At 33.8% G+C, this 15,578-nt stretch overlaps 1 protein-coding gene across 1 annotated transcript; it reads right to left on the reverse strand.

The window, feature by feature from the left end:
* Positions 1-4,643: 4,643 nt before the first annotated feature.
* On the reverse strand, positions 4,644-7,083 carry LOC136219806 (heavy metal-associated isoprenylated plant protein 32). Its single transcript, XM_066007356.1, has 3 exons — positions 6,790-7,083; positions 6,628-6,703; positions 4,644-6,509 (listed from the first exon to the last, which is right to left on the reverse strand). Exons 1-3 carry the CDS (start codon positions 6,817-6,819, stop codon positions 5,056-5,058), a joined length of 1,560 nt encoding a protein of 519 aa, XP_065863428.1. The 5' UTR covers positions 6,820-7,083; the 3' UTR covers positions 4,644-5,055.
* Between the last annotated feature and the right edge of the window lie 8,495 nt (positions 7,084-15,578).

The raw sequence follows: 15,578 nt of genomic DNA on the forward strand, positions 1-15,578 counted from the left end.
AAAATTATTATATGGTTGAATGTGTGACCGGTGATCTGATAAGAGTTGAATATATTAAATTATCAATTAGTTATAATCATGTACATTGATCTCTTGATCCACAATCTAGTCAGTTCTTATCACTAAATTTAGTTAAAAGTGCACTGTTTCTGATACAATTAAATTTGTGATTGGTGCTTTGATGGAAGTTGAGTATATTAAATTATCAATCAGTTATAATCATATATGTTGAACTCTTGATCAACAGTCTAGTCAGTTATGATTACTAAATTTAGTTAAAATGTGCATCGTTTATAATACGATTGAATTTGTGATTGGTGCTCTGATGGAAGTTGGGATTCTTTCTACGCCTCAGGTAAGACAAAAAAATGATAAAGTAGAGACTGATGGCTTACAATCTCCTTTTGATACTTAAGTTAGCAGAGTTTAAGAATACGAGCACATAACAATCAATATATCAATTGCAAAAGATGTATGTGGTAGTTGGTTTAAGTTGTGCTTCTTTCGAGGATGTCAACTTCTGAATGGTAGACATTTGATGTAATTTAGACAATTTGTGATGTGTCCAAATTGCAATCCCTGAATTCTATGCATGAATTGAGAATCCTATTCCGGAGTATATTCAAAATGCCCCTTATTAGTACACGTACCTTGGCGCTTACTCATCCTAGCATAGTTTGATCGGAAAACTCTTTTTACACCATACATCTTTACTTATTTTGGAGTAATGATAGGCATGTACTCAACGTATTTATATAATATTAGTCTGCAATTGAATCGTTACGGTTCGGAGTTCTTACATTTTTCCCATCAACATATACAAGATTAGTTTTGAGGTACTAATCATGATACTCACACGAAAAGGAGAAATTATACAATACTCTCGAAATAATGCATTCAATTCTGGAGTGTATTCCCAATTTTAATTTGTCGGATATATAATACTTCTGAAATAATGCATTCAATTCTGGAGTGTATTCGGAATTTTAATTTGTCGGATATATAATACTCCCGAAATAATGCATTCAATTCTGGAAAGTTAACTAATGTTTTTTCTTTCTTAAAAAAACCTATATGTTTTTTTTTTCTTTTTTTCTTTCTTATTTGAATTTCTAATCTTTTTGATTTAATATATATGTAAGTTTTAATTTAGTTAAAAAAATATTATTAATTTCATTTATATTTAAAATTATATATTTTACAATTCGAAATTAGATTTATATAGCTTATTTATAACATCAATTATTTTATTTTTTTGGTAGGAAAGGAAAAGAAAAAAACAAACAACAAACCGCTCAACTCGGGATCAGCCTAGGAAAACTGACCCCCACCATATCCTCCAAGATCATAGAAGAGATGAAGACCGGAGGAGAAGAAAAAATAGATAGACCCAACATTTTAGAATGCCCTTCCATCGTAAGACGGTCCGCTACGCGGTTCTGCTCCCTATAAATATGAGCAAAACTAATAGACTCAAAGGAGGATCCAATCCTTCCAATGCCTTTAATTATGTTCAGGCTATTCAGGCAGATAGCATTGCCCTCAATTATAAATGCAATTGATTCCAAATAATTAAAAATGTAATTCCAAATATATATTAAATGAATAATATTTTTTAATAGAATTTTATATTCACAATTGAATTAGGCTCAAAATGCTTCATGCCTTGTTGTTGTTTGGAAAAAACATTATAAGATGAACTCTTCGTCAGCAATTTAGTCAATTCTTAACACTAAATTTAGTTTTTTTTAAACAATAAATTTAGTTTAAAATGCATTATTTGTGATTGGTGTATTAAAGCAACACGAAGAAAAGCTTTTGATATGGTATCGATACAGAAGAGAAAGAGGAGGAAGAGTCTTTTGATTTTCCAATTATAGAGAAAGAAGAAGATGAAGTAGATATCTGACAAAGATCAACTTCAGTTAATTTTGTTTTTGCGCAGCCCTAGGAGCAACTTAATCTTTTACCAAAAGTGGTACATTCCAAAAGTAGTCCACTTTTTCTATGATAGTCCCAAATGTACCCAATCCTTGCCTGAATTGATCAAGACCATCCATCACAATCCGATTTGATCAAGGATCAGGATATTTGTCCCTATCCTTTTTCCTTAGTCACAATGTTTACCTGTTTGCCACACTTAGCATTAGTATAAGATGTAATAGTTAGTTTATTATTTCCTTAATGAGAATATTAGAATTGTGTTCACCTCATTCAAAATCAATATAGTGCTCTAATGTGAGTTGAGTATATTAAATTATCAATTAGTGATAATATAATCATAGTAATTTAATCGGTTCTTATCACTAAATTTAGTTAAAAGTGCATGTTATAAAAATGAATTTGTAATTGGTGTTTTTATGAGAGTTGAGTATATTAAATTATTAATTAATTATAATCATATATGTTAAACGTTTGATCAACAATCTAGTCAATTCTTAACACTAAATTTGATCCCAAAAAAGAAACAATAGTGTCCTCCACTTCTTCTCTTCTCCTCTTCTGTTAAAGTTTCTTAATCCGTTAAATATACAAACTTTTCTATTTTATTGATCTACTTTGAGAAATACGAAGAAAGTTTGTCTTCCTTCTTCCTCCCCCACCAGATTATAGATTCATGTGCTTTTTGTTATTGTTGTTTTCTTTTTGTCTGTGTTCATATATTTTATCAGATCTTTTTTATCCGGCTAAACTGTATCTGCTCTTTACTATTTTTCCGTTTATATCTTTTTCGGATTTAGCAAGAGCTGAAACAGTTTATTTTATCTTGGATTAATAAATCTATATGGTTGTAACAAAAGAAATGACTCAGATCTAAATGTTCGGAATAACCTAAATGATAAAATTTGGATTGCAGATGCTTTTCTACAGATTTTGATTTATGAGAAGTATACGTTTTATTGTTATTTTGTGTTTTTTAATATCATTTATGATTTTCTATGCTCTTTGTAATTGTTTTTATCCATTCGTGGAACTTGTATTAGCTTTAACTTGTACGATGTGTTATTCCTTACGTTTTGCTTGTAGGACTTCTCTATTTTTCATCTAATAAAAACACAAGCCTTTTTCTTTTATATATATATATATATATATATATATATATATATAATAGTCTAGTTAATTTTTATTACTAAATTTAGTAAAAAAGTGCATTGTATGTGATAGGATTGAATTTGTTTGTGCTTTGATTGAAGTTGAGATCCTTTCTACGCTTTAAGTAAGATAAAAAAAATGATAGAAAAGGGATTGATGGTCGGGGATATTACTCTAATATTTAAGTTAACACTCTAAGACTTAAATTAACGGAGTTTAAGAATGTGAGCTCATAACAATAAAGTCTCAATTACACAATTGTGTGATGTCATGTTCTATTTAGAAGGTGTTAGAAGCAATTTCAGTAGTTAGTTTAAACTATGTGTCATAGCTTCTCTTGAGAACATGTGTCGGCTTATGAATAGTGGAAATGTCTCTCACTAATATTGGTATCTTGGCGGTTACTCATTCTAGCGTGTGGTTTGAGGTTTGATCCGAAAACTCTCTTTACACTATATATCATTACTTATTTTGAGTAATGACACGTGTACATTGAATATTTTTATATTTTTATAATATTAGTCGGCAATTAATCTTTACTAAATCTTTACAGTCTAGAGCTCTTACAATTTTCCCATTTAACATATACTAAGATTAGTTTGGAGGTGCTACACTTTCAACAGGATTAAATATTTACAGCTAGCATTTTAATAACGACAGTCTGTTAATATCAAATTAAGAAATAATAAAAATAAAAAATAAAAAAATCAGTGCGCCTTGAAATGGAATGTTTTTTCCCTTTTTCCTTCAAACATAAATAAAAATGTTGCATTTATTTTCGTATTATGCAAATTACGAAGATATATAATAGGCATAGGACCACAAAACAAATTAAAGGTAACTTGTAGGCCGTAGTTGCATTTATTCATATCCAACCCTTCTGATTTGTCCGTAGGTTTGGTTGTTATCTTTTTTTTTTTTTTTAACTGATATGATATATGTCATCTTTAACTTTCTCAAGTCCAATCTGCACACGTTAAAAATAATAACATTAATTTTACTAAAATAATTATCATAAAATCCTAAAAATGAATTTCTAATTAATTACTCGTTTATTTAATAATTTTTATGTCAATATACATTTTTTTTTTTACAATTTATTATTTCAACCTTAATTGTATTAGTGAAAATTTTATAGGGGTTGTTTAGGATTTAGGTGCAATTAGTGAAGTAGGTAGTGGGGAGTAGTAAGTGGCAGAAGAAGGCACGTGAAGAAGGCAATAATAATAAAAAAAACCAAAATTTAGGGTTTAATTATTTTTTAATTTAGAGTGATTATGGTAGGGTAGGGTAGAGGGTTAATGAATTATAATACCAAACACACTTGATGAAGAATTTGGTAGGTCCAATCTTCCAATATAATTTATCATGTACTACCCACATTTTCACCAGTGTTACTAATCATAATACTCACATGAAAAAGGAGAAATTATACCATACTCCCAAAATAATGCATTCAATTCTGAAGTTTATTCAGTCGAATATATTATACTCCCGAAATAATGCATTCAATTCTGGATCGTCGAATAAAATGAAAAACACGAGACGAATGAATGAAAATGGGCAAAGAGAGAGATGGGCTTTTTGTAGCTCCATTCCCATTTTTTTTCCTTATCTTATTTTTGTTTTGCAACATATAAACACATATAGACATTGTCCATTTAAGAAAGAAAAAAAAAAGAAAAAGAAAAAAAAGCCCACCGCTACTCCTAAAAACTTTTAATTATATTATCTATAAATAGTTGTCTATGATAATAAGAAGCCCTAATTCCAACTTAAGGACCCAAAAAAAAAAGGAAAAATAAAAGATTAAAATTAAACTAAAAGAAAACCCATTTCCATGTATAATATGGCATCCATCATCATCATCATCATCAAACTTCATAGTCCGGCAGCAGCAGCAGCGGCGGCAGAGAGAGCATATCAAAGGTCAAATATTGCAAAAATAAAAGTAAAAAACCTTCACATCACATGGCAACTTGATGTGTTTTCGTCACTGAAGAAGTTTGTATACGGGTCGGATCCTGGGTATGGTGGCGGGTACGGGTATGGGTATGGTGGCATGTAATTCACTGCTGGTGGTGGTCTAGCATACATCATGGGTTGAAACCTTTCATTACCCATTGCTCTTTGTTGATTCATTATTGCTTGTAAATACTGTTGTTGCTGTTGCTGCTGCTGGTTCATTAATGGGTTACCCGGCATCAGATCCGGCCCGGCTCCTTGGAAATACCCATTTGGACCACCTCCGGCACCGGCACCAGCACCTCCGCCCATGGCGGCACCTGCTGGTAGACCTTGAACTGCTGGCATATTTCCCATTTGCCCCATTGGCATATTTCCCATTTGACCCATCGGAATGTTTGGATTTCCCATTTGACCACCCATGTTACCGTGGGGTCCACCCATATTACGGAACGCATCATTAGCTGCACCACCACCCCCTCCTCCACCGCCATTATTTCCCTTTTTACCCCCGGGCATTTGCATGTTATTACCATTTCCACCCCCATTATTACCGTTATTTCCTCCCTTGTTACCACCACCACCACCTCCTCCTCCTCCGCCGCCTTGAGGTTTTCCACCGCCCCCACCATTCTTCCCACCCTGATTTTGATTTCCTCCCCCACCGCCACCACCGCCTCCTCCCTTCTTACCTCCGGCATTCACTTGAACAGGCATAGGTCCATTACCATTACCCCCTGCACCACCACCGCCACCTCCGCCGCCTGCTTTCTTCCCATTGGCGGCCGCGGCAGCCTTCTGGACATTCATCATATGCTGTTGCATACCGGGCGGCATCATCATATTCGAATTGCCGCCCGGCATAGGAGGCTTCATCTTATTAAGAGGATGATGAGGATCATCCATCTCGTCGTCAAAATCGTCGTCGTCGGTATAATCTTCATCGTCAAACTCGTCATCTTCGTCGCTAAAATCATCTTCATCTTCAAATTTGGCAGCCTTGGGGTTGGGGTTGTTGGGCATTTTCATGTCCTTGAATTGTGCCTGAAGCTTGCTCAAATCTTTCATCTGATTCGCATGCTGCTGCTGCTGAAGCAGCTGCTGCATCAGCTGCGGTGGTAATTGATGGCCGGGTTGTGGCCCGCCTTTGGGTTGCTGCTGCTGCTGCTGCTGCTGCTGGTTCGGATTCGGGTTCTGGTTTGGGTTCGGGTTATTACCCTTTTGTGGTTTGTTGTTCCCACCCTTCCCATTATCAATTTGCATGTTCTTAAACGGGTTCGGTAACTGGTTCTGGTTCGGATTCTGATTGGGGTTGTTGTTTGGTTTGGGAGCCCCCCAAAGCTCAGCATGTTTGCCTGATTTTGCAAGCTTCTTTATAAGCACAGATGGGTCTACATTACCTGATACTGTTACCTTTCCTTGTTCTGCATCTATATGGGTCTTGAAAACCCCTGATAAACACAACCCAAATCTTAAAAAAATCAACTAAACCCAAATCAAAAGATTTGAACTTTCATTCAACACAACAAATGGGGTAAGTTTAAATTAAAGTAAAAAGATAACTATTACCATCAATTTTCTGCAAGATTTTCTTGACTTTCTGCTTACAGCCATCACAGTGTATGTTCACCTTAAGAACACAAGTCTGCATGCCAAAAAAAAGACCCAAAAAATGAACACAAAAACAAAAGGAAACCACCGAATGAAAGAGAAAGAGAAAAGGGGGTATACCTGGATCTTCAAGAACTCTTCTTTACTCATATCTAAAACTCAAATGAAAGAAACAAACGAAAGGGTCCAATAGTAGAAAGAGGAGGAGAAATAGATCTGTAAGAACAAGAAGAAAAAGACTAAGCCTTGAGAGAGAAAAGAAGGGTGTAGATGTAGATATGGATATACATTTAATTTGCTGTGGAGTCTGCTTCCCCTATTTCAGGGTGTGTGAAGAAAGAAAGAGAGAGAGAAAACTAAAAAGAAGAAGAGAGTGACAGAGAGAGTGAATTCATAGAAGAAGGCATCACTCTTCTTCCCTATACCCTTCTTTATTTATTGCTTTCTAATTTTTGTATCCATCTCACTTCCCTCCCCTTGGCTTCTCTTAGCCGTTTCCATCTATTTGGCTCGGCTTCCTTTTTTTATTATTATTTTTTACCATCTCAAGCTTCCTTCATAATTCATGTAAGGAATCAGCTTACCGGGGAAGGCTAAATACGGACGAGAGACCAATAACGAACGAAGCAAATGAGAGCCGATTATATGCTCCGGTCGTATATGAAACTCGATATTAATCTACTTTAAAAGAAAATAAGTTGTAGCACTTTGTATAAGATAATGAATAGTTCATCTTGATAAATCAACAACAATGAATAACTTTTATTGATGAAAAATTATAGAATAGAAATTACAAAAAGAGAAGAACATACACAAAAATAGAAACACATGTGAAGTAAAAGTGGTGAAAAAACTAACATAATTAGCACGATTATATAACTGCTGGAAACATAAAATAACTAACTAACTGACTAAGGTTAATATAATAAATAATCCATAAACTATTTATTATTCAACACGCCATCGTAATCTGGGTGATAAATATCCAAAACACCCAGATTAGCAAGAAAAGATTTAAATGTTGGCTTATGTAGTAGTTTTGTAAAGAAATCTGTCAACTGACTTTTAGTTGGGACTGGCAATAACCTTACAACACCTTCCTCGACCTTTTCTCAAATGAAACAACAGTTTAGGTCTACATGTTTCATCTTCTCATGAAAAGTAGTATTTTTGGCAATGTACATAGTTGATACATTGTCACAAAACATTGGAATCTGCTACTGATGCTCAACTTTTAAATCTTTTAGAAGATACTATAACCACTGTAATTCACAAGTTGTGGTTGTCATTGCTCGAAATTCTGTTGAAGACCTACTTACAATGTTTTGCTTTTTATATTTTCAAGAAATGAGAGAATCTCCTAAGAACACACAATAACCCGTAATTGATTCCCTTGTAGCTTAGCAATTTTCCCAATCTGAATCAAGAAAAGCTTTGAGTTATAATTTTGAATTTGCTGAGAAAAAAATCTCTTGAGCTGGATTACTTTTAATATGCCTAAGAACTCTGTGGACTGCTGAAATGTGTGAAGTTGTTGGTTTGTCGAGAGCTTGCGTAGTGTTTTTTTTTTTTACCATCTCAAGCTTGCTTCATAATATATGAAATAAATTAGCTTCTAAATACGAACGAGAGACTAATAACGAAGGAAGCATATGAGAGCCGATTATATACTCATGTCAGATATGAAACTCGATATTAATCTACTTCAAAAGAAAATAAGTTGTAGTACGTCGCATAAGATAATGAACAGTTCAAAATATTGACGAGACTTTCAAATTTATATATACATGTAAAATCTATCTTAATATATAGTAAAAAAAATATATAATGAGTCATTCACAACAAAAAGAAAAATTACAAGAAAAGACACATATATGTACATATTAAAATGTTAGGAAATGAGCATACGGAGCCAATAACGTGCTCTAGTCATATATGGAATATGTTAATTGTTCTATTTCAAAAAAAATAAAATAAGTGATAATATTTCGATGACATAATGAAGAGTTCGTAATGTTTACGAGACTTATGTACTCCTATACATATATATATGTGTTGTCAAATCTCAATTACTATGTAGCAAATTTTATATAAACCGTCATTCATAATAAACACTTACAAGCAAAAAAGTGAAAGGATAAAAAAAATATTTGAAATTGTTAGATTTGAAATAAAGTTTAATAATTAGTTGATTTGATTTAGTGGCTATGAAAAAAATATTGAATATGTTTTAATTAGTAGAGTTACTAAAGGTAATAGCTACTTCCTCCGTTCTATTTTATACGTCATTCTAATAAGTTAATTTTTTTTTTCAAATATAAGTCGTTTTAGTTTCTAAGAATTTAGACATTAATTTTGTTTTGGTCCATATGTTTTTTAACATTTCAATGATTACTCCACAACCATTATATAAAGAGAGATTTTTTTTTAGTTAACCAATATCAATTCATTAATTGGAGTCTATATTAATTGTCTTTTTTAATTTGGGTGAAATATCCTGGAATGACTTATGAGTTAGGGGTTACTAAATTTAGACTAATAAATAAGTGAGTGGTTATAAATACTTTGTTTTCTATTTCTTTATTGGCCTATATATATACTTGTTATTTATGGTTTAAATCAATAATAAAAAAAATAGAAATAAAGTGAATATCTCTATTTTGATTTTATTATTTCCACCATTTTTTTTATTTCTATCTAAAAAATCCAACAGAAACGGTTAGGAAAGAAGCTAATAGGGGCTAATAATGTTTTTCGATCAGATAGGGACCAATAATGTGCTTCAATAGTATATAATAAACTTTCTGAATAAACGGTCATTCACAATTATTTGATGAAAGATTCTTCAAAAAATTTAAGAATTAGTAATCATTTTAAAAAATTAAATGGATTTAGTCTTATATTTCAGGATATTATGCTCCGATCAGATATAGATCATTTAATATGCTCAATTCACTATATAGAAAACTTTCTGCATAAACGATCATTCACAATCATTTGATGAAAGATTCTTTGAAAATTTAAGAATTAGTAATAAATTTTAAAAATCAAATGGTTTTGATCTTATATATTTCAGGATATTGTGCTCCAATCAGATAGGGCCAATAATGTGATACGATCAGTATATAGTAAATTTTTTTTTGCATAAATTTATCCAAAAAAGTAGGATGTTGCTATTTACCATTTCCAAATTACTTATCACCACCCCTATTTGAACAATTTTACCATTTTCATAAAAAAAATTCAAAACTGAAAATTTTGAATTTTTTTTAAAAAATGTGAAATCTGGCCTAGACGGATGTCGGATCCGCCTAGCACATTGTTCCATTTTTTAGTGATGAAAACGATAAATTGTTCCATTTTTGTGACGAAAATGTAAAAAATTTCACTTTTTTGTGACGAAAATGCAAAATCGTCATAAAAAATATGCATTATTTTCACAATTTTTTACTAAAAAACGTAAATTTTAATGTTTACAACTCATAATCATCCATTTTCCGGATTTAGGTTGTCACACATTAATTATTTTTATAATTTTAATTATTATTGTTTGGGTTTGTGATTTTGGAGAGAGAATTTTTAGTTTTTAATCAAAATTATGAGAGGATAAAAATGTCCACATAGGGGCGATAACTAGTAAAATGGGGGCAGTATTTAGCAATTCATAAAAAGTATTACATAAAAGGTCATCCATAATTATTTGAAAGATGGTTCCTCGAAAGGTTAAGAATTAATAATCATTTTTAGAAATAAAATAGATTCGATCTTATATATTTCAAGGTATTTAAAAGAATTAAACGGTAGTAATTTGCATGAGATAATGAATATTTCATATACTTAGGAGCCATTCGTTTCTTAATGTAGACGTTGTCTACTCCATTTTGCAAGCTATGTGGATAAGGTTTGAATCTATCTTGCATATATTTAATCAATGTTCTTATACTGTAGCAGTGTGGAACAATGTATCGTTGAACTGTTTAACTGTGACCCCCTGATGAATCTTTTAAAAACTGGATGAAAAACATTTTGGATGTTTTCAATGTTGATGTATTGTGTTTGGGTAGCAGTAATTTAGGGCATGTAGTATGGTAGGAACTGTGCAATTTGGAATGATAATGTTGTTGCTGTAAAAAGTATCATGAAATTATGTGTTTCGTTCCTAAAGAATTGGCAAGATGTTCAGGCGAGTTTGAAGGCAGTTGGTTTGAGAACTGCTTGGTTGCAAACTTGGTCGTGTCCTTCGCCAAATATGTCAAAACTGAATGTAGATGCATCAATTGTTCCGGGAGAGGGTTTCGTTGGTATCTGGACAGTGCTACGCAATTTCTATAGGGATTTCTATAATGCTTTTGCTTGTAGGAAATGTGGAATTTTTTTTGCTAATGGAGAGTGAAAATATCAGCATTCGTGAGACACTCAGTTAGTTAAAAGGCAAGAGGTTGGATGGGGTTAGATTGGGGTATGATGCGTTAGTTGTGGTTGATCATCTCCAGCAGCCTAACTTATGCTCAGCTTATGAGATTACTGTTGATGAGTGCAAGCCTCTCCTTGATTCTTTTAATAATGTGACTACCAGCTTTATATGGCGTTCTATGAATGGTGTGGCTCATGCATTAGCTTGAGCATGCCTTTCTGTGTCATAATTCTCGGAGTGGATTATTATTTCTCCGAATTTTATTGTTCAATCTTGATATTCACATTTTCATTAATGAATTTGTTCTTTGTTTCAAATAAAATATAAAAATGGATTGTGATTCTCTCAAGGTGAGTTTAAATTTGAGATTTCAAATTGTAATCTTAATTATTAATTATAAATTATAAAATTAATAATTGAGATCTAAATGCTAATATTAATTTTATTAATTTATTGAATAATTAAATCTCAATTGTTGATTTTGCAATTAATGATTCAGAACTATTAAATATAACCTCTAAAGTTGAAATTCAGTTGTTTATAAAAAAATAAAAATAAAAATCCAATTTAAAAGGATCAATTACTATATAAAATATATTTGTTTTAGACCCTTTAAGTGGATCCCCTCCCAATTATAGAATTTGATATTAACCTACTTCAAAAGAAAATAAGTTGTAGTACTTTGTGTAGCATAATGAACATTTCAAGATATTTATGAGACTTTCGTGTTTATATATAGACGTTGTGAAATCTCAATCAGTATATAATAAATTTTTATATATACAGTCATTCACAACCAGTTGCGTGAAATATTCTAGAATGACTTATGGGTCAGGGGTTATAAAATTTAGACTAATAGACAAGTTAGTGTTATATATACTTTGTTTTTCTATTTTTATTATTTTCGGTAAAGTTATAGTTTTAAATCACTTGTAGAGATTTAACTAGTCAAAACTTCTTACAGTAGTGTTTTATGAAAAGCGGTTTGAGATAGTTTGATTATATTCGAACCACTAATTTAGAAAAAGCTAATTTTTATGAGTTTTTACAATTAGAGGATTACAATATTTATATCAAAAGACTTTTTTTATCCCTAATTACTATCCTTAATTCCCCATTCAATATGAGAGATTTTTTTAATGAGTATTGTTTAGAAATTTGAACAAATTGAAATAATTGCATTGAGTTTTATCGAAAATGAAAATTTTAGACATTCTTGAAAGATTTTAATTCGAATAGCTCGTATCAATTCAACAAATTATAGTGTTCGTTTTACTAAATTTTCAACTATTATTTTATACATTAATAAATACATTTTTACTTTTATGTATTAATAAAAACCTAAATAATAGCATGTGTACTATTCAAAACCAAGACCATCTGGATCGCTTAGCTCCCACTTAGGTGTTTAAAATCGAGAATCTGCTTCGATTTTCTCTAATTAGCCTCTATAAGCGTTTTGTTAGTCCTTACATGATTTTTAACCGTCTAGGCTCCGTTTAGACGGCATGGACGCTACCTATACCGTCTAGGCGCCGCCTAAGTGACAATGAACAAAAGCGCTTATTATCATTAAAGTTTTTCTACTTTATTATAATTCACTTTTAAACATTATCAAATGGTTATTCGTAAATTGCGCTTATTATTTTCGGATATTTTAGTTAATTACATTATGTACTTATTTTCATGATATGATTTAAGACTTTAAGGACATTGTTTCACAGCTTTTGGTGAATTATATTACCTGTGAATATTATATTTAATTCATTTGAGTTTTTTCAATGATATTATTATTAAAATGTTGATGTTTGCCCATTTTTAAAGATATATGCTATTTTTTTTTGGTAAACAAAGAAAGGAAAAAAGGACAAAACAAGCACAACTTAACCTGGGATCAGCCTAGGAAAGCTGACCCCGACCCTATCTTCAAGAAGAAGGGAATGAAGAAAAGAAGGAGGACTAGCAAGAATGGAAACTCCCAGCATCCTCTCATGACCGGCAGCAGCCAGGCGGTCAGCAATACGGTTTTGCTCTCTGTAGATATGTCTGAAATCAACAGACTCAAAGACGGAGACAAGCCTCCTAATGGCTTTAATGAGCTTTTGGCTATTAAAACAAATAGCATGAATATCGAAGATCATATCAATGGCTTCCTTATTATCAGACTCCACCGAGAGCCTATTGACACCCAAACTCTTGGCAAGCTTGATACCAGAGAGGATACCCCACAGCTCCGCCGAAAAAGACGAGCCCATCCCTAGGTTATAAGAGAAACCAGACAGCCAGGCTCCCCCTCCATCCCTCAAAACCCCTCCAGCCGCAATTCTCCCACTTATAAGACAGGAACCATCTGTATTAAGCTTAACCACCCCTTCCTTAGGCCTAACCCAACCGACAAGACGCACCTTTTTTTTCTGAGTAGCACTGGCCAGGGAATCCCCTTTAAAACTTTCAATAACTGAAGAGAGCTTTCTCGAGAAAAACTCAGATAAGTTATGAACATACATCTCCTTTCCACCAAAGATTTCCTCATTCCTCCACTTCCAGATTTGGTGGCAAATAATAGCAAAAATAACATCCCCATGCTCCAAACTGGCCAGAAGCTTCCCACTCATCCCAGAGTGGAACCAATCAGTCTCAGGATGGGCAAGGAAGGACGGAAGAATGTGAGGAGGGAGAACTTTCTTCCAAACCTCAATACTTTTAGAACAATCCCTAAGAGCATGGCAAAGGGACTCAACATGGCCAGTACACCTACTACAAGCACCTAAGACCGCAAGATGCCTTCTGTGTCTATCCGCGTTGGTCAGCAATCTGTCCTTCACTCCCAGCCAAATGAAGCTCCTAATTCTGTAAGGGATCTTCATGGCCCAAATGGATTTCCAAGAAATGGAGGGATGAACAGACCCATTACAGGAGAAGGCTTCAAAAGCAGACTTACATGAATAAATACCATTATTGGAAAGAGCCCAACAATGCTTATCCATGTCTTCCTCTTGAGTACTTACCTTGACTCCCCTGATTTTAAGGAGAATATCCAGGCTAAAGAAGGACTCAAACATAGGCCACCTCCAGTCCCCATCAGCGTCAACCACGTCAGCAATCCTCCAATTATGGATACTGGAAGGCGGGGGGGAGCAACAGACTTCCATAAGAGGTCTATCCCCAATACAGGAGTCAAACAAAAAGCTAATGGATTTACCATTCCCCACATCCAGACCAACGCCTGAGCAGAACTCGACAAAGACAACGCTAAGACCTTTCCAAGTAAACGAGCAATTAGCAACTCTATCTTTCGGACCTCCAAAAATCTTATCCTTTCTGTATTTACCACAGAGTAATCGCACCCAAAGAGAAGAGGGAGACTGCCACATACGCCAAAGGAGCTTCATCAATAAGACTTTATTATTATCCTTAGCCTGTCTAATACCGAGACCACCCATAGTTTTAGGCTGGCAAACCTCCTTCCAGGGAACCAGGTGGATCTTCCTACCTTCTCCAGACTCTCCCCCAAAGGAAGCGACGATTAATCTTGTCCAGGTCACTAAGAACCGGCTCGGGCAATTTACAGGCTTGCATGATATGGTTGGGAGCCGCACAATTGACAGATTGAACTAAGGTAAGGCGGCCAGCAAAGGAGAGAGAATTAGCTTTCCAACTAGCACATAACCCATTAGTCCTATCCAGAATCTCCTTAAAGGAAGCTTTGGACACTCTATCACTGTGGAGTGGAACCCCCAAATACTTCCCCAAGGAGTGGGTAAGGGGAATACCAGACAAATCACTAAGCCTTTTGCAAACACTCCTGTCCATATTTTTAGAACAGAGCATTCGAGACTTATAGATGTTAATCTTTTGGCCCGAGGCAGCACAGAAACTATCAAGAATATTCATGATAACACCAATTTGCTCCTCATTTCCTTCCACAAAAAGCATCACATCGTTTGCAAAAAACAAATGGGAAATAGGAGGGCAAAACTTATTAATAGACACAGGATGGAGGGTTCCATTATCCACTACTTCTTGAATAAGGAGGGCCAGCCTCTCCATAGCTATCACAAAGAGAAAAGGGCTCATCGGATCACCTTACCGAATACCCCTAGAAGGAGAGAACTCCTCCGACATATCCCCATTAATCAGGACTTGGAAGACAAGAGAAGAGATACAATCTTCAATCATCCTTCTCCAGCTCTCAGGAATGCCAACTCTATTTAAGCTATCCATAAGAAAGCTCCAATTTAAGCGATCATACGCTTTCTCCAAGTCAATCTTAAGAGCCACAATCCCTTTCTTACCTTTCCTCACCTTCATAGAATGAACCATCTCCTGGGCGATAACCACATTATCCATCATTTGCCTGCCAGGGACAAAGCTACCCTGGTTCTGGCTAATAACCCCAGGAAGGATAATCCGGAGTCTATTGGCTATAATCTTAATGACAGCTTTATAAATAACATTACAAAGACTGATAGGCCGCATTTGCAAAAAAGAAGAA

This window comes from Euphorbia lathyris, chromosome 2 (genome assembly GCF_963576675.1).
Source record: "Euphorbia lathyris chromosome 2, ddEupLath1.1, whole genome shotgun sequence".
NCBI classification, from domain to species: Eukaryota; Viridiplantae; Streptophyta; class Magnoliopsida; order Malpighiales; family Euphorbiaceae; genus Euphorbia; species Euphorbia lathyris.